Below are 20,514 nucleotides of genomic sequence, written 5' to 3' on the forward strand. Positions count from 1 at the left end.
CGGAACATATGAAAAACATATTTTTCTAACAGTGTAGACATAATTTCCATTTGTCATTATAGCATATAGTATATAAGGTGGATGTTAAGTTCGAGTTTAGGTTAGCACCATTTTTGCACGATTACTTTTCTTTAATAATCCATTTAAAGCATATAAACTTTATAAAAAAAAAACTTGCTTTGGGCTATTCTCCATCAAGTTATATTAAAATTTGCATCGAAGACGTATAAAATTGATTTAATTTTGAAAGCGTCTAAACTCGAACTTAGTACCCACCTTTAGGAATTGTTGTAATATAAACAAGTATATACGGCCGTAAGTTCGGCCAGGCCGAAGCTTATGTACCCTCCACCATGGATTGCGTAGAAACTTCTACTGAAGCCGATGGCAAGGTATCTTAAAAGTTCCTGACACCGTAATATATACCACATAGTCCATACGTGGTATATATTAAACTAAAAAGGCCGATTAAATACGTATATAATTAAGTTTAAAGTTTCTATAGAAATAAAATTTTGACAACATTTTCTATAGAAGTAAAATTTTGACAAAATTTTCTATAGAAACTAAATTTGGAAAAAATTTTCTATAGAAATAAAATTTTGTCAAATTTTCTATAGAAATAAAATTTTGACAACATTTTATATAGAAATAAAATTTGGAAACAATTTTCTATAGAAATAAAATGTTGACAAAATTTTCTATAGAAATAACATTTTGACAATGTTTTCTATACAAATAAAATTTTGGTAGATTATTTTTGGCTCGAGTGGCAACCATGATTATAAACCGATATGGACCAATTGTTGTGTGATTGGGGATCGGCTACATATAAAACTATAGACCGCTATGGACCAATTTCGTCATGGTTATTAGCGGCCTTTTACTAGGTTAGGTTAGGTTAGGTTAAAGTGGCAGCCCGATTATGATTCAGGCTCACTTAGACTATTCAGTCCATTGTGATACCACATTAACTAAAAGTACCTATTACATATGGGCACTTCTAGTTTTAACCGTTGAACCTTCTCGATTATTTTCTTCTATTGAACCAACCAGATTGTTCCAAAAACATGAGCAGACTGCTTAAGTTAACGTTTTCCAGGTCCGCTAGTAATCTGAAGCTATATGCCCCTAAAATTTGCTTACGCCTTACACAAAATGCAGGACACTCACACAAGAGGTGTTTTATTGATTCCTTTTCCTCCGCATCATGACAGCTCATACAATAGTCAATATACTTCGCACCAATAGTTTTTGCAAAATCGCCTATCAGGCAGCGAAACGTTATAGCAGATATCAGGAGTGATATCTGGCGTCTCGAGAACACTAGCATATCTAGTGTGCGGTTTAAGTTTAAATGGGGCCATATTTGCTTGGTGTCGTTACAACCCTTACAATTCTCCCATCGAACATTTGCCATCATGACAGCCTTCTCACGCAGTAAGAGCTCGCAGGTAGCCAGAGGCACACCAGCAGATTCTAGTTCCCCTGGAATATGTAAGGTAGTTCCTAGCCTTGCTAGCTCATCTGCTTCGCAGTTCCCCGGTATGTTCCTGTGGCCAGGCACCCATATTAGGTGAATATTGTGCTGCTCAGCCATCTCATTGAGAGATTTGCGGCAGTCGATGGCCGTTTTCGAGTTGAGGAACACAGAGTCCAAGGATTTTATTGCAGGTTGACTGTCTGAGTATATATTAATGCCAATATTGCTTGGAGCATTACTTCTCAGCCAATTCACCACTTCTTTTATTGCTAATATTTCAGCCTGAAAAACACTACAGTGATCAGGTAATCTTTTCGCTATTCGAAGTTCCAGATCTTTAGAATATACTCCGAAACCCACTTGGCCATCCAATTTGGAGCCATCAGTGTAGAAATCTATATATCTTTTATTCACCGGTGTCCGTGTACACCACGCCTCACTGTTGGGAATTAGAGTCTCAAACTTTTTGTCGAAAAGTGGACTCGCCAAAGTGTAATCCACTACGTTAGGCACATCTGGCATTATTTTGAGGACCGAACTGTGACCGTAACTTTTTTCCGACCACAGCGATAGCTCGCGCAACCGCACAGCCGTTGTTGCAGCTGACTGTTTGGCCAAAATGTCTAAAGGCAATAGATGCAGTATGACATTAAGGGAGTTTGTTCCTGTCTTGCTGAATGCACCTGAGATACACAAGCACGACATACGCTGAACTTTGTCTAAACTTGTCGGCTGGTGAAGTGCCGGCCACCAGACTACAACACCATATAGCATTACAGGTCTAACCACTGCCGTGTATAGCCAATGTACAATTTTTGGTTTTAGTCCCCACTTTTTCCCTATTGCCTTTTTGCGCGAGTATAAAGTTCAGCTTCCTGTCCAAGATAACGCCAAGGTATTTTGCACACTCCCTACAGAGAATTTCAATACCCCCTAAGGTAATGGGCCTAACCGTGGGAGTTTTGCGATCTTTGCAGAACGCGACTATTTCTGTCTTTGCAGGATTTACCCCAAGTCATTGCCCAAATTTATAACTCCAGTCGATACCCGTCCTCTGGGCCCTGAAGTTAGCAACCCAGTGGATGTCTTTGAAAATCTCTGCATGGTGGCCTAATATCCCACCACACTTGAAATTCGTAGTAGGTACTTATTACGATGATTTTATCCGCTATTAAAAAACACGTCCGTTCCGTTCGACGGTTGAATAATGATCCTTATACTAAAACCACGTTGCAAATTTCAACCGGATCGGATGAATTTTGCTCCTCCAAGAGGCTCCGGAGATCAAATCTGGGGAACGGTTTATATGGGGGCTATATATAATTATAGCCCGATATGGACCAATTCTTGCGTGTTTGTTAGAGACCACATTCTAACACCATGTTCCAAATTTCAACCGGATCGGATGAATTTTGCTCCTCCAAGAGACTCTGGAGGTCAAATCTGGGAATCGGCTTATATGGGGGCTATATATTAATTATGGGTCGATGTGGACCAATTTTTGCATGGTCATTAGAGAACATATACCAACACAATGTACCAAATTTCTTCTCTTGGAGGCTCCGCAAGCCAAATCGGGGGATCGGTTTATATGGGGGCTATATATAATTATGGACCGATGTGAACCAATTTTCGCACGGTTGTTAGACACCATATACTAACACCATGTACCAAATTTCAGCCGGATCGGATGAAATTTGCTTCTCTTAGAGCAATCGCAAGCCAAATTTGGGTCTGTTTATATGGGGGCTATACGTAAAAGTGGACCGCTATGGCCCATTTGCAATACCATCCGACCTACATCAATAACAACTACTTGTCCCAAGTTTCAAGTCGATAGCTTGTTTCGTTCGGAAGTTAGCGTGATTTCAACAGACGGACGGACGGACGGACATGCTCAGATCGACTCAGAATTTCATCACGACCCAGAATATATATACTTTATGGGGTCTTAGAGCAATATTTCGATGTGTTACAAACGGAATGACAAAGTTAATATAGCCCCATCCTATGGTGGAGGATATAATAACAACTCCACACACACAGCATAAAACACGCAATAACAAATACAAACAATCATACGATATATACAAAAAATATCTACAAATTTCCTCACACGATGCAATGATTTCATTACTCTCTTCTCACTTAATTTTCCAGTAGCACATTTATTGATTAGTTGGAATTCTATCTAACGTATAGGATATGGTAAAATATATTCCAAATTTTCGAGGAATCTACAAAAAATGATACACACCCGTCAAGGATTATATCTAATACTTTTTATTCAACTCTATCTAAACTTTTTAATATGAGGAAAAATACCCCAACTTATAATAAAAAGCGGAATAAGCTGTAGGTAGCCATCATACGAATCGGTAATGTCGCTAAGTTAATTTTTACTTGAAAAAATTTTTTCCATACAAACATTTTTCTTAGTAAATTGTCCACATCTCGTAGTAAGATTTTTATGTTGCCTATGTATTTTTATAATACAACCAACGATGCATTAACTACTGTGTTGGAAATTTAGTTACGGAAAAATTCTTCCCATTTCATAGTTAGTGAACTAAAAAACATTTACTGAAATTTTATACGTTTTCCTTTAGCTAAGTTAATTTTCGTTGTGGTTACGAAAAATGAACTATATTACAGTAAATTTTTTGAACTATGTGAAAGTTAAAATGGTCTTTAAATTTACAAGACATATACTAATTTAGAAATATCGTCTAAACGTATATATGGTTAGAAAAGATAAAGATGGCGAGAAAGATATATAACGAAACGTATATAAAACGGAAAGTTTACTTACAACAAATAAAATGGTAGGGTGCTGAGGAAACATTCGTGATTGGTTATCGACTTACATATTTTGTATATAAATAAATGTTTGGGGTGTAATATTCAAATAAAAATACAAGCGTATTTTTTTTATTTGTATAAATATAATAAAATATAATATGTATTAAAGAGATCTTGCTGCAAGCAAGCAAATGTTTAGAAATTGGTATTCTTTATATGGGCCTTAAAAAAGATATGCTTAGCGTAAAACATAATATGTTTGAAGAGTAAAAACATTGTTTTTTATTGAACAAATTCTGAAAATATATAGCTTGAAGCAGAATATGTTTGGTAGTATATCAAAGGCCTGCACAAGCCTATTCGAAGTAATCGATGTTCTAGTGAAGGCAATACACTCCACGAATACTTCGATTAATGAACAAAACAAAACCACTGTAAAGCGATTACAGTGTCAAGCATTGCAGAGCCATCACATTCAAAAGGAATCGTTTTACAGTTCTTTTCAATATTTTGAAGTAATCGTCACGGTACGAGTAGATCAAAACATTTTTAGTGAAGATAGAATACTTTGCTTTAGCAACGACGAAACTTCGTATGAGACACGAAGTAATTATCAAACAAAAGACAAACACAATCGTCGATCAGTTGATTAGCAGAAGTCAATGAATGCAGGTGGGTCTGTGTTTTTTATTGTATGCAGTGGTGCCAACTGTTTTGGGCTGAAAATCGTCATATTTTAAAATATTTTTCGTCAATTCGTCCCAAAAAATTCGTCAAAAAATCGTCACCCACAAAAGAGCTGAAAACAATGATTTAGGAGCAAAAAAAAGTTTTATTCAAACAAAAATATAAGAAGAGGCTTAAATTCATTAACAATACCATTTAAATCTCTACTTCAGTAATGTAACTTCCATTTTTTTAAAAGTAGATTATTTTTTAGGATATGAGTAGACTAGACTATATTTCTGATTGTGACTACTTTTTTTTAATTTTTTCCGATTCAATTTGTTTAAAAATGTTCCTTGATAATTTTAATTTTTTCATTAAATCCTTATTACTTTCTCATGTATAATTTTGATTATTAATACTATTTGTGTGCATAACTTGGCTTATCGGCAAAAGCTTTAAATAGTTTTTGGACAGAATACCTTGTAAACTTGAAGTTTCAAAGGAATTCAGAATTTTTGTTTTATTTATATTGTTTGCTTTTAATTTCTTTCTACATTGGGGACGAACGAGAGGCGCAAATTGTCATAGCATTGAGACTAAAAAATTATTGTTGCTTTACAACTTATTAAAATTCGTCAACTTATAACTACGTTACTTTGAAAAATCGTCAAATCGCCAAAAAAAAACGTCAAAAGGAAACACTCGAGTCGAACATTTTCAAAAATCGTCAACTCATAATTAAGTGTCTTAAAATCGTCACAGGCCAAATTTACCATTAAAAATCGTCAAAATGACGAAAAATCGTCAGAGTTGGCACCGCTGATGTGCCAACAATAAACAAAATAGGAATGGTGTGTATGTGTGTATAGCATACTCTTATAATTGAGAAAACGAAATAACGTCATCTACACAGAAATGTAAATTATAAAACGAATGGATTTGGAATTCCGATTACATTCGAATACTTCAAAACATTGTTTGGTGCTTGCTTTACTGGGTTCTATTTGTTTTGGTTCACAATGTGCAAGGTTTATATTTCACTCGTTTGAGAAATGGACAATGAAGTTACTACTCGAATTGTGTGGCGTGTGCTTGAAGTATTCGCTTGTGTATCCGTTGCAGAGGTTTGTAGTATATGTTACAGAGGCGATTTGTTCTGAGGGTGTAGTTACTACTTTTACTTGAAACCGTTCCTAAGATCAACAAGTAAGGAAAGTCTAAAGTCGGGCGGGCCGATTATATTACACCCTGCACCACTTTGTAGATCTAAATTTTCGAGACCATATCACATCCGTCAAATGTGTTGGGGGCTATATATAAAGGTTTGTCCCAAATACATACATTTAAATATAACTCGATCTGGACAGAATTTGATAGACTTCTACAAAATCTATAGACTCAAAATTTAAGTCGGCTAATTCACTAGGGCGGAACACAATGTTAGGGAAATATGGAAAACATTTAAATCTGAAGCAGTTTTAAGGAAACTTCGCAAAAGTTTATTTATGATTTATCGCTCGATATATATGTATTAGAAGTTTAGGAAAATTAGAGTCATTTTTACAACTTTTCGAGTAAGCAGTGGCGATTTTACAAGGAAAATGTTGGTATTTTGACCATTTTTGTCGAAATCAGAAAAACATATATATGGGAGCTATATCTAAATCTGAACCGATTTCAATCAAATTTAGCACGCATAGCAACAATGCTAATTCTACTCCCTGTACAAAATTTCAACTAAATCGGAGTTAAAAATTGGCCTCTGTGGTCATATGAGTGTAAATCGGGCGAAAGCTATATATGGGAGCTATATCTAAATCTGAACCGATTTCAACCAAATTTAGCACGCATAGCAACAATGCTAATTCTACTCCCTGTGCAAAATTTCAACTAAATCGGAGTTAAAAATTGGCCTCTGTGGTCATATGAGTGTAAATCGGGCGAAAGCTATATATGGGAGATATATCTAAATCTGAACCGATTTCAACCAAATTTGGCACGCATAGCTACAATGCTAATTCTACTCTCTGTGCAAAATCGGAGTAAAAGATTGGCCACTGTGGTCATATGAGTGTAAATCGGGCGAACGATATATATGGGAGCTATATCTAAATCTAAACCGATTTCAATAAAATTTGGCACACTTGACTAATTGTACTCCTAGTGCAAAATTTCAACCAAATTGGGGTAAAACTCTGGCTTCTGGGACCGTATTAGTCCATATCGGGCGAAAGATATATATGGGAGCTATATCTAAATCTGAACCGATTTCAATAAAATTTGGCACACTTGACTATAGTACTAATTGTTCTCCGTGTGCAAAATTTTAAGCAAATTAGGGTAAAACTCTGGCTTCTGGGGCCATATAAGTCCATATCGGGCGAAATATATATATGGGAGCTATATCTAAACCTGAACCGATTTCTTCCAAAATCAATAGGTATCTACTCTGAGCCAAAACACATTCTTGTGCCAAATTTGAAGTCGATTGGACTAAAACTGCGACCTAGACTTTGATTACAAAAATGTGTTCACGGACAGACGGACATGGCTATATCGACTCAGGAGCCCCCACTGAGCATTTTTGCCAAAGACACCATGTGTCTATCTCGTCTCCTTATAATACCGTGTTCCACAGTGTGGCGCAGGGTATAAAAAAATAGTAAAATTAGTATGTGTGTAAATATAATCATAGCGATAGGCGGTACGACGGCAAATACAATAAGCTTGTCCTCTCTTTCTTCCGAGTGTTTTTGAATTATAGCAATCAATATAGCATGACTTTTCAATATTTAATATAGGAGTTGAAGAAAAACATGTTATATCTTGTTATTTGTTGATTTATTAGAAGATAAAAGTATGTCCACGTGGCCAGGCAACAACAATGCCTAGTGGTCAATTCAATAATTTGATAAGTGATGGCAACCATTTTCCGCCAAGGAATTATAATAGATTTTAATTTTGCGACACGTCGCACAGTATTTCGAAAGCGGAAAAATATATGCTCCGATTTTTATTCCAATTTTAGTTTTCAATATTCTATGATATCGAGCTTCGAATACAAAAATAAAATTTTTCTATAATTGACTAGAATTTAAAAAAATATTTAAATATCAAAAAGCTATTTTGGTGGAAAATGGGGTTAAATTATGTGGATGGTGTACAAGAGCGTATGATCCCATTTTAACCAAGTTAAATATTTTGTGTATGTATTGGTCGTGGTTTTTGAACTGAAACAAAAAAAAAATAATAAATTGGAGCAAATTCAAAATTTGAAAATTTTGTAAAGTTTAGGGATTTTTCTACCCAAAAAAGGATAATTTACAAAGGACGCAAAAAATAATATCTTTCAATTTTATTCTTCCACTATTTTGGGGTTGATTATAGAGTATATTTTTGAATTTAAAAAATAAAACTCTGCTATTTTTGATTAAAAATATTTTTATTTTTGGTGTATATTTTTGGTAAAACCCCTCATTTACAGCAACGAAGGGATTTTGGACGAAGTCGTTTTTGTCTTGTATTGTATTTTATGTTAATTTTATGAGGGTTGAGTTTTCGGTTTTAGTTTACGTTTGTTGTTAAACATCATCCTCAAAAATAAAATTCTGTAAACTTTAGAAATAAACGTTATTTGTTAAAAAACAAAAAAAAAAAAAAATTAACACATCTAGTTTTATACCTCTGAATTTCGTTTCGTTTCTTTGTTTTGTATTTGTTGTTAGTTTTCAATTCAAAAAATTTAGTTTTGCTAATTTTGTCTAACGAGCAATAAGAAATTTATGTTTTGTAAAATTTTTGTATGTTTTAGAAACTGTTTAACAAATAACGTTACCATTTCAAAATGGGTAAAATTTAGTTTTTAAGTTGAAAGCTAACAACAAATATAAAACAAAATTTATTTAACAAAATGATTTAAATTCTGAAAAAAAATTGTAAAGTTGATAAATTTTTCCAAAAGCCGAGGGGACCAATTTTGGAGGCCTGCCAGTAGGGTTCCGGTCCACCTAGGGTCTCAAACTTTGGCTGACGCTTCCTTCTATTTTTGTCCATTCGTTGCAGAATCTATTATAATTCCTTGACAGAAAATGGTGTTCCCATCGCTTATCAAATTTTTGTTGCTTCGTCACGTGGAAATTCTTTTTTGTCTTGAAATAACTCAACAAAAAACATGTTTGGACATGGTTGCCGCATGTATTTAATGCTTATCTAGAGTATGTAATTGTCGCGAAAACCATGTATTTTGTCTTTGTAAAAATAATTTTCGAGCGAAGAAAAATATATGTTGGCAATAAATGGTTCTCAAATGCCGCAAACATGTTCTTTTATTTAAATGATAGAATTTAAGACCATTACATAGCCGGGAAAATCATGTACCTGACCATTCGTTTTTTTTTTTAAATTTTTTTGCAGGGAAAAACGTATTTTTATAGACATGTCTGGTAGAATCATGGTTGCCACAATTATATTTGAAGAGCAAAACAATATGATAGGAGTTATTTTTGCATTTTCACCCGCAATCATGTTGGCTTAGTGAACATAGTTCTAAGAAAAATATAATTGTCCTCATCTAAAATGTTATTATATTGATAACAGAGAATTTTGTTTGAATTAAAAGACAATGGTCACTATCTAAAATGTTATGGTGTTCGTCGAAAATGTTTTTCTCCCAGTTAAAAGAACATTGCCGCAATCTAAAATTTAATTATTATCTAATTCCTTGTTTATTTGTATTTATAATATCGTGCAAACAAACAGCACCTGCTTTGGTTCAATTTCAAAAATAAGAAGTCATTCCATGACGTACCCGTCAAATGTACAAACATTATCTAAGTGCAAATAAAAGTAAATGATACAATATAGAAAAAATGCAGAGCAAAAAACCCAACATATTTTTCAATTACTCTCCCCTTTTTTATGTTCACATAAAACCACGTGCCACTTATGAATAAATAAATTAATACAAAACACAGTAATTCGGTATTCTCCGTCCATTCTAAGTAACAATGATCACTCGACTGACGCGCAAAATAAAAATTGTGTGTACATGCTCAAAGTTTTTATAAAATTCTTTTCGCTGCAAAAAAGTTAAAAAATTAAATGGTCACGAAAAACATGTACATGGTCTTTATGACCATGTAATGGTACTATAGACATATCTATACGTAACCTATAAAAAACTTCTTTCCCTGAAAACAAAGTAAGAAAAAAAACTGAATGGTATCAAATTCTATCATTTAAATGATAGACTTGAGAACCATTTAAGGGTTATTGCTAGCATAAATTTTTCTCGGCTATACAATTCTTTTCACAATGACAAAATACATGGTTTTCATAACAATTACATGTTCTAGATAAGCATTAAATGGTTTCGGCAACCATTTCCAAACATGTTTTTTCGATGCGTGTGCAATCTGGCCTACACTGAAAAAACAGTGAACCCACCAGGAAAGAAAATTTTAGTTAATTGTTGAAAAATTTGATTAATTGTAGAAAATTTTAACTAAACAGTATTATAAACGCAGATGTCGCTCCGATTTCGCAAAAACAAGTAAAAATTTTTCGACAAATTTGAGAAGATTTATCAGACAAAATTATTATTTTTCACTTATTAAAGAAAATTTCGTAGTTTGAAGGAAAAAATTGGAGTTCAAAATTGCAAAAATGTCTTTAGTGCCATACGAAGTTCATGATGGACGCATTATTGATAAAATTTACAAATATTAAGGAATTCTGAACTATTTTGTGGGAGACACGAATTTAGTTAATCTTTATACTTCAATTGTGTATAATTTTTTCTTCTGCTTTAGTTAAGTTAACTTACGTACGCAAAAAATTGTTAATGGCATGGAAACTTTCTTAAAACGTAATAATTCCATGAACTAAAAGAGAATAAAATCAGCTTTAGTGAAATATAGGGTTCACTTTTTTTTGAGTGTATAAATGGAATTGCTTGACTGTATGTGTTGCTTGCGCATTGATGGCTAAAACGATACGTATGGTATTTGGGTGTTCATTCTATAATATTTTATACTTTTCCGCCAAATAAACTTTTTTTAAAGCGAAAAGCGAGTGGCGTTCGTTTGGGAGTGAATATTAGACATCCATAAAAATATTAAAAGCTATGTTCAAAGTTAAGACAAAAGTTTTGAAATAAACTGGAAAATATTAACGTCTATATAAATTTGAGATCTCACAATAGGAATTCAGAATTTATTCGATATATTCATAACTGCAATAAACCGAGGGGGAAGAATTATGCACCGAAAAAAAGTTTACTATTTTTTATAAAAAATGAACTAACCCATAGTAAGAATGACCATAATTTGGCGCCAAAGATTTTTTCATCTAGATAAGTTCATGATTTTCTTATAAATTAGTTCATGTATTGCATCGTATTTTAGTTCATTATTACTATGCTGTGGGAAGAATATACTTAAACTCATTCAAAATATTCCTGCTATCCGGAAAAATGAAAAATTTTTTGGGAAACCTGTATTAAGAAATAGGTTTGAAAAAAACTGTTTGTCAGTATAATTTTCAAAAAAGTAGAGAAATTGAGGAATCAAAGGTACAACAAGCCTGTATACAACTAAGAAATTTTTCGTACAAAACAAGTCAATTTTCTGTAACCACCAGTATTTTAGTTCAAAAAATTATTATTATATTACACAAAACTATAGCTTATGATATACATACAATAAAGGAAATATTTTTATTCGTACGTTGGATGCAGTTACTTGTCGGTAGTTAGTAATTGCTTCTTCAAAAGAGTAGTATTCTATGTTATTAGGACTAAACTAATTCATTTAAATTTCCATGATATATGTGGCATAAGTTGCTATATTCATTGAATTGTTGTCCAATTTCATCGATTTTGGCTAACTTTTGTTGGGCGGATTTGTCGTATAAGCATAGGGATGCCAGATTTTGAAGAGGCAAAAAGAGCACATTCAGCTTATAAAAAGAGCACATACGAAAAGAATAGAGCACACTTTTTCAAATAAAACAAAAACATTTATTTCCAATTTATTGAAATATAATTCATTTAAACATAGCAAAAAGGTTCATACCATAAACATAAAATAACCCACATTCAACTCAAGCTAATTTTCTTACAATACTTTTTAAGTCATTTTTTGGTGTTTTTGTGAAAAACGTTATTGAAGAAGTTTGTTTACATTTAGAACAGAGTACAAAGTGAAGAAGCAACATCTTCTACGACTCTGATATATAAAGTAACTATTTAATTAGAAAATAACACTATTTAATTAGAAAATAACGGCTAGGAAAATCTATTAGTGCGACATTTACTAAAAATACAGTTACTTTTACCATTTATTGAATCGCGCTGGATTAATATATACAACATATAAGAAAAATATTATCAAATTCTATCGTTCATATTGAACGGTTTTCAAGAGTATTTCCTAGAGCCAATAAGGATATCAGCTTAGTTAGCATTAAACAGTAAGATTATTCAAAAAAAAAAAAAAAAATACCATTGCAAGACCTGCCTACCTTAAATTGAAAATAATTATTTTTAATAAATTGAAATTTTGGTTTTATTAAAAATGGACAAAATACCGTTTATAGAAAAACTTACCACAATGAAAAATCCATCCAGTAGGTACATTTTTGAAATTATTCTCAGAATATATTTGAAATAAAAAATATTATAAAATTAGACATAATTTCCACTTGTCAGTATATCATTTAGTATTTAAGGTAGATATTAAGTTCGAGTTTAGAGGCTAAAATCGCAATTTTCATGATAAGTTTTATTTAATAATCCATTATACAAAAATAATCTTTATCAAAAACTTGGTTTGGGATATTCTCCATCAAGTTATATTTAAATTTGTATCGAAGACGTATAATTTTATATTTTTCTTAGTGATTTATTTTTAATTTTAGCGGCTAAACTCGAACTTAGTACTCACCTGTAGGAATTGCCGCAACATAAAAAATATAGATTCAAAAAAATGGTTGCATCTCCAACCTGTTATCCAGATGTAGAATAACTATTGATCATCCTATTACCACTCATGTTGTATATTTTTTATGTAAATCAATTAAAAGTCCGCACTAATTTTAAACTATTAACAGAAATATACAGTTCCTTAATCTGTTATTTGTTTTCATCAATAAAAAGCGTTTTTGATTTCTCTTACATCACATCATTCACTTCTCAGTTTCTAAAATGCTTCGAAATAAATGTATTTTCATTAATAAACACCAATACCGCACGTACAATTTTGCAAAATTAAATCCACATGTGCACTTCATAAATGCATCAACAGAACTGAATGCAGCAATAAAACTCAAAGCAGTGTTGCCAGGTGATTTTGGAATCTTCCCCCCAAATCTTAAGTAAAAAACCCCCAAATTGTACCAATTTTTTTTTCAAAAACCCCTAAAAATTTTTTAGTAATGCAAATAGGTAAAAATGGGCTTCCCAAATTTGTAAAAATTAATACTATAGTAATGCACATCAAAAATTCAATTTTACAAAAAAAAAAAATATCTAAAAATATAATATGTATATCAATTAAAAAATCAGATAGGAGAAAATAATTCAATGAATAAATGTTTCAATTCACACCCAGCAAACAAATTTGGAAGTTCTTCTAAAGGCATAACATTAAAAGCACTTTCAAAAATGAATGTTTGGTGCGGTTTTTCATATTTTTAATGGGTTATTTTAACTTATTTTGTTTCAAATAGATTAAAAACAGGGTAAAAATTAATAAAATGGAACAAATTATTCAAATTTTATCGGTAAAAATGATGAATCCAAACGTTTCAGACAAGCTTTAGAATGTATTAGAAATCATAAAAAATAATAAAAATTATTTATTTGGCAAAATACCACAAAATTTTTTAATGCACATCCAAAACACTGAATTCAGATCACACCCTAAAAATGATTCAAATTCAGTGCAAGGGCTGTTGAAATGGTGGACATCTGTCCTATGACAAGCCCATGTTAAATTCATCGCTTCTGCGCCAATTTTGCTCCACTTCCGGATCCAAAAAGAACATTTTCACTACTTTTTTGGCGACGCTTTTTTTGCTGGGACATTAATTCAAAATCAAATCAACAAAAGTTAAATTCAGTATATGCATTAAAAATGTTTAAATGTGCTCCCTTTGCATTGTATGATTTGTTGGAAGTAAATAATTCAATCGTTTCACTTGTAAGTGTAAGGAATTTAAGGAATAATGTAAGGAATATTTAACTCTTAAAATGCTTTCAGTTGTTAAAGTTAAGATACGGTTTCTTAATTTGTTTTTAACCGTGTCGAATATTAGAAATGCCCTTTCAAAGGAAGCACTTGAAAAGAGTAGCGAAAGCTGCCCTAATGCATACTTGCTTATATCGTGGGATTTGTGCTGATCTCCCTCGTATGTTTTCCGAATTTGGTTGAGAATTGTTTCACTTTATTGGATGTTAAATATTTTTTGCCCCTAAAAAAACCCCCAAATAAAAGTTACCCCTAAAAATCCCCCCAAACGGTTAAAAATCCCCTAAATTTGGGGGGAAACCCCCAACCTGGCAACACTGACTCAAAGACACAAATAGTCATAAACGATACATACCTGTCGTAAAGAAAAACAACACACACACACGATCCCTTTCTGATCTCCCTATTGCAAGAAAACAGCTCTCACCACAAAAGATACCAACAACACACAAGGAACATTCCATTGTCTCTAGAATCAAAACAACCAACAACAGCATAAATGACGCAATAACAAAAACACTCCAACATATAATAAAAAGGGAAATAATCTGTAGGTAGCCATCGTACGAATCGGTAATGTCGTTAAGTTAATTTTTACTACAAAAATTTTTTTCCATACAAAATTTTTTCTTAGTAAATTGTCCACATTTCGTAGTAAGATTTTTATATTGCCCATGTATTTTTATAATAGAATCAACGATGCATTAACTACTGTGTTGGAAATTTATTTAAGGAAAAATCCTTCCCATTTCGTAGTTAGTGAACTAAAAATCATTTACTGAATTTTTATAAGTTTTGCTTTAGCTAAGTTAATTTTCGTTGTGGTTACGAAAAATGAACTATATTACAGTAAATTTCATAGTTCAACTATGCGAAAGCTAAGATGGTCCTTAAATTTACAAGACACCTTTTTTCTGTGTGTTGTTTTTTTTGTTTTTTTTTTGCTTGTAAAGGGTGATTTGTTAAGAGCTTGATAACTTTTTTTTTAAAAAAAACGCATACAATTTGCAAAATCTCATCGGTTCTTTATTTGAAACGTTAGATTGGTCCATGACATTTACTTTTTGAAGATAATTTCATTTAAATGTTGACCGCGGCTGCGTCTTAGGTGGTCCATTCGGAAAGTCCAATTTTGGGCAACTTTTTCGAGCATTTCGGCCGGAATAGCCCGAATTTCTTCGGAAATGTTGTCTTCCAAAGCTGGAATAGTTGCTGGCTTATTTCTGTAGACTTTAGACTTGACGTAGCCCCACAAAAAATAGTCTAAAGGCGTCAAATCGCATGATCTTGGTGGCCAACTTACCGGTCCATTTCTTGAGATGAATTGTTCTCCGAAGTTTTCCCTCAAAATGGCCATAGAATCGCGAGCTGTGTGGCATGTAGCGCCATCTTGTTGAAACCACATGTCAACCAAGTTCAGTTCTTCCATTTTTGGCAACAAAAAGTTTGTTAGCATCGAACGATAGCGATCGCCATTCACCGTAACGTTGCGTCCAACAGCATCATTGAAAAAATACGGTCCAATGATTCCACCAGCGTACAAACCACACCAAACAGTGCATTTTTCGGGATGCATGGGCAGTTCTTGAACGGCTTCTGGTTGCTCTTCACTCCAAATGCGGCAATTTTGCTTATTTACGTAGCCATTCAACCAGAAATGAGCCTCATCGCTGAACAAAATTTGTCGATAAACACATTTCGAACCGAACACTGATTTTGGTAATAAAATTCAATGATTTGCAAGCGTTGCTCGTTAGTAAGTCTATTCATGATGAAATGTCAAAGCATACTGAGCATCTTTCTCTTTGACACCATGTCTGAAATCCCACGTGATCTGTCAAATACTAATGCATGAAAATCCTAACCTCAAAAGAATCACCCTTTAGTTAAACCATATAGGATTCAGGTATGTTGCAGAATAATAAACTGAGTCATTCAACACACTCCAATTTATAAAAGGTGTGGAGTGACTGCTGTTAATCATCGCGTGTTGAGAGTTTATTCGAGTTGAATTTTATTGAGGCATGTAATTTTAAGTAAATGTTGCGCATTTTGTTGCACATTTTATTGGCAAAACTTCAGGGTATCAGGTATTTTAACCTTTAAAAAAATTCTTGAAGGCCAATTACATGCTAGACCTCTAATATAGACTTTTTCAATTTTACTTTCAGACTCCAACGATTATCACTGCCTCTGATGATGATGTTGAGAAAATTTTGAAGCAATTTTGGTTTTGGAGAGAAAGCAGTTCCTCAAAACAAAACAAGGAGAAGTTACGACAACAATATCAACGAAAGTTGAATACCAGGCTATTTGCAAGTCCTGTTCCACCAAAGCATAGAGATGGTCTTGCCTTTTGGTCTAAGTTCAAGTGGTCACCATGACCCCGATAGTAGCAATAGCAGTAAGACCACGTCCGGTGGCAAAGGTAAAGGAAGCACAGATAGTGATGCGGATAACATTACTGGTCTGGGCAGCAATACCAGTCGAACCATGGCCTATACACCCACAGCTCCACCTTTCTTCATGCGGGCCCATACAAATGTTTCGACCGGTGTACCAATAATACCATGTCCCTACATTGATTTCATCGTGGTCAACGGAGATGATCGCTACATGATACGATGCGAACGCAAGGCCGTATTGGAAAACAGTGTGGAATTGGCCAAACTCATTCACGCCGGCCCGAATAGTGGACGCAAAGGTGATAATCATTTTCAGATCTCAAATGTAGATAAACATGATTTCGAACTTGTCATACGATTTTTGGAAACTAAATTTGTCAAATATCGTGATCATTTGCACATATTGAAAATACTTGAATTGGCTGATCGATACAATTGTCCCGATTTGGTATGTCCTATTGCATTGTCACTTAATAATCCCAATTAGCAAACTGATTCTGAACACTATGAGATTTTCTTTTCCCTCTATTCCATCTCTATCGAACGCTTAGATTATTCACTGTATCCGAGAATTGGATTTGCAACTATGCAGTGCGACTGTGATCGATGTATTCCGTGCCCTATGGTTCTATCAGGGCATCACGACTTCCAATCCCCATCAGTTTGGCTCAGTTATAACCACACAGGAGTTGGCCTCGAAGAAGAGTAAACGCAAGGCTCATCAGCAGGCTGTGGCTAACTCTAGCACCAGTGGGAATTCCAATCCCGGTGCGAGCACAACAACAAGCAATACCCCACCTGCCCCAAATCCGAAGCCCTTCACAACTGAAGACTATGGGGTGGCGCTGTTGAATAATGCCCTACAACTGATCGATATGCATGCCGAATTGATACTCAGCAAACAGGAAATGACTGAATTGCGTTTTGAGGAGTTGGAGATGATAGCGAAACGCGATGCCCTGCAATTGAGTTCTGAACTGACACTCTTCACCTGCCTGGCCGACTGGAGTATAGCGGAGTGTAAGCGGAAAAAATTGGATGCCACAGCGGAGAATCGCTGTCGTGTCTTGGGTCCATTGTGTTTAACGCCCCGCTATTGTTTGATGACTGCATCGGAATTCCGAAAGGCATGCGATCGGGTCGAACTATTGAATCCCACAGAGACTTCATTAGTTGGAGATGCCATAGAAGGTAACTATTCTTGAGTTGTTCTATTAAAATGATTAACAGGAAATTTAAATCTTGGGTTTCATACAACAGTCGAGAGACTGCACGGATAACCGACACCGAAAGACCCCATTTGATTAGGCTCATTTATGGAAAAGTCTTACCACAAGATAAATCGCGACGAAACACTGAGAAAAAAAAGTGAGGAATGGTTTTCTGAAACTGAAATTAATTTACCATTGACAATAATATTGGGAAAAGCCAACTACGCGGAATTACTTTATACCGTTGCCTGGTGAGACATTATAATCAACAATAGCAAACTTCGCAATGTGTCGCGTTTTATTCCAAAAAATAACAGTGTTTTGGTAAACAATAACACTCCTATATGGTAAATGGCAATGGGAATAACTTCATAAAGGGTGATTCTTTTGAGGTTAGGATTTTCATGCATTAGTATTTGACAGATCACGTGGGATTTCAGACATGGTGTCAAAGAGAAAGATGCTCAGTATGCTTGACATTTCATCATGAATAGACTTACTAACGAGCAACGCTTGCAAATCATTGAATTTTATTACCAAAATCAGTGGCAGAAAATCCGCTTTTTTATCGACAAATTTTGTTCAGCGATGAGGCTCATTTCTGGTTGAATGGCTACGTAAATAAGCAAAATTGCCGCATTTGGAGTGAAGAGCAACCAGAAGCCGTTCAAGAACTGCCCATGCATCCCGAAAAATGCACTGTTTGGTGTGGTTTGTACGCTGGTGGAATCATTGGACCGTATTTTTTCAAAGATGCTGTTGGACGCAACGTTACGGTGAATGGCGATCGCTATCGTTCGATGCTAACAAACTTTTTGTTGCCAAAAATGGAAGAACTGAACTTGGTTGACATGTGGTTTCAACAAGATGGCGCTACATGCCACACAGCTCGCGATTCTATGGTCATTTTGAGGGAAAACTTCGGAGAACAATTCATCTCAAGAAATGGACCGGTAAGTTGGCCACCAAGATCATGCGATTTGACGCCTTTAGACTATTTTTTGTGGGGCTACGTCAAGTCTAAAGTCTACAGAAATAAGCCAGCAACTATTCCAGCTTTGGAAGACAACATTTCCGAAGAAATTCGGGCTATTCCGGCCGAAATGCTCGAAAAAGTTGCCCAAAATTGGACTTTCCGAATGGACCACCTAAGACGCAGCCGCGGTCAACATTTAAATGAAATTATCTTCAAAAAGTAAATGTCATGGACCAATCTAACGTTTCAAATAAAGAACCGATGAGATTTTGCAAATTTTATGCGTTTTTTTTTTTAAAAAAGTTATCAAGCTCTTAACAAATCACCCTTTATAATGTAGGCTTCCTTAATTAAAGTTTGTTAATACAACGCCGATACATTTCCGTCAATCGTTGTATTAACGATCGTTGTATTAACGAATTTGTGGGCTTGTTCAATACCAATGTCAGCAGAAATAGCGGTGTTTGCTATGATTAGCAGATATTTTTCTATGAGTGTATAATGACAACTTCAGCATCATGTGGGCGCAGTTCTACTGAAGTTACTGCCTTCCTACGAAGGGCTTCACTCTCGGTCCCTCTCGTTCCGGAGTGGAGTATTTTTGCCTGGGGTGTAGGTCTCACTGGGATTGTTGTTATCTCGTCAAAATCAAGACTACAGCATAGAAGAGACTGATGTTGCTGTGATTGACATTTTTTGATATGTTTATCTTATCAACTATTAGTATACAACAGAAGGATCAGGCAAATTATTGCAATAGAACTTAGTAATTTTTAAGAATACGAGGGTTGCCTTTTATATTTCGGGATTAGAGAACAAAAACAAATATTAATAATTATCCATCAAGATCTATACACTCTTGCACGAGTTAGAACCACGTGTCGAAGCATTTTTACCACTCTGATTGAGATCTCCAACACACCAAAATCGCTTTTCCAATTTTTTACTTACGGGAATGAAAATAAGTCATTTGGTGGCAACCAGACAATGAAGCCGACCCATTTTTGTCGGCGGCGGCGGACACTGAATTTTTGCCTCCGGCGTCGGCGGCTTGACGGCTGAGCCGATATAAATTTGTTCACTCGGCGGCGGACAATTATCCATTATAAAATCAATTTGAAGAAGTTAATCGAATGGTAATGAGATTAGTTGTACAACCTATCTTACAAACAAATTTACTTTTCGTTAAAATTTTCTGAGCTAAATTTTTGCTAAATTATTATAGCAGATTAAATATGATTGGTTGTATTCAAAATTTTGGAAAAAATACGACATTTTAATAAAAAGTTTTCTGATTTAAATCGATATTTTTGATTACTTTGGATTTGAGTCGAGACATATTCGGCGGCGGCGTCGACTGGCAAAAAATGGTCGGCGGCTTCATTCTCTGGTGCCAACTCAGCGGATGACTCATCAAATCGATGTTTGAGCCAATGTACAGTGGTTCCAAATCGCGTTTTTAGTTAACTTTGCAAGTTTTTAATGACTAAAGACATCAAAATCACTTTTTCTTTGTGTGAAAGCTGATGGGTCTGTGGGCTGGTCACCTCGGGTGTATGGCATTTTGTTTCAGCTCCCAACTCCGCAATTAAGATCCAATTTGCTTTTCAGGATAGAACTAGTGAACCTCAACAAAAAATGTCGCGTGCGTGTGCGAATATCTCAAACAGTCCGCAAGATATAATTTTAACAACGAGGTCTCACTAGTTTAGACTTAGAA

At 34.4% G+C, this 20,514-nt stretch overlaps 1 protein-coding gene across 4 annotated transcripts in view; it reads left to right on the forward strand.

Annotated features, from left to right (window-relative positions):
* The window catches only part of axed (BTB/POZ domain-containing protein axundead), a 121,038-nt gene that overhangs the window by 97,189 nt on the left and 3,335 nt on the right, over positions 1-20,514 (forward strand). For all 4 annotated transcript variants that reach the window (XM_075305657.1, XM_075305655.1, XM_075305656.1 and 1 more), the window contains 2 exons: positions 16,374-17,055; positions 17,159-17,798. In XM_075305657.1, the coding sequence (XP_075161772.1) occupies positions 16,546-17,055; positions 17,159-17,798 (1,150 nt within the window). In that variant the 5' untranslated portion in view covers positions 16,374-16,545. The remainder of the gene's footprint in view (positions 1-16,373; positions 17,056-17,158; positions 17,799-20,514) is intronic.

Source organism: Haematobia irritans, chromosome 4 (assembly GCF_050003625.1).
Source record: "Haematobia irritans isolate KBUSLIRL chromosome 4, ASM5000362v1, whole genome shotgun sequence".
In the NCBI taxonomy this organism is placed as follows: Eukaryota; Metazoa; Arthropoda; class Insecta; order Diptera; family Muscidae; genus Haematobia; species Haematobia irritans.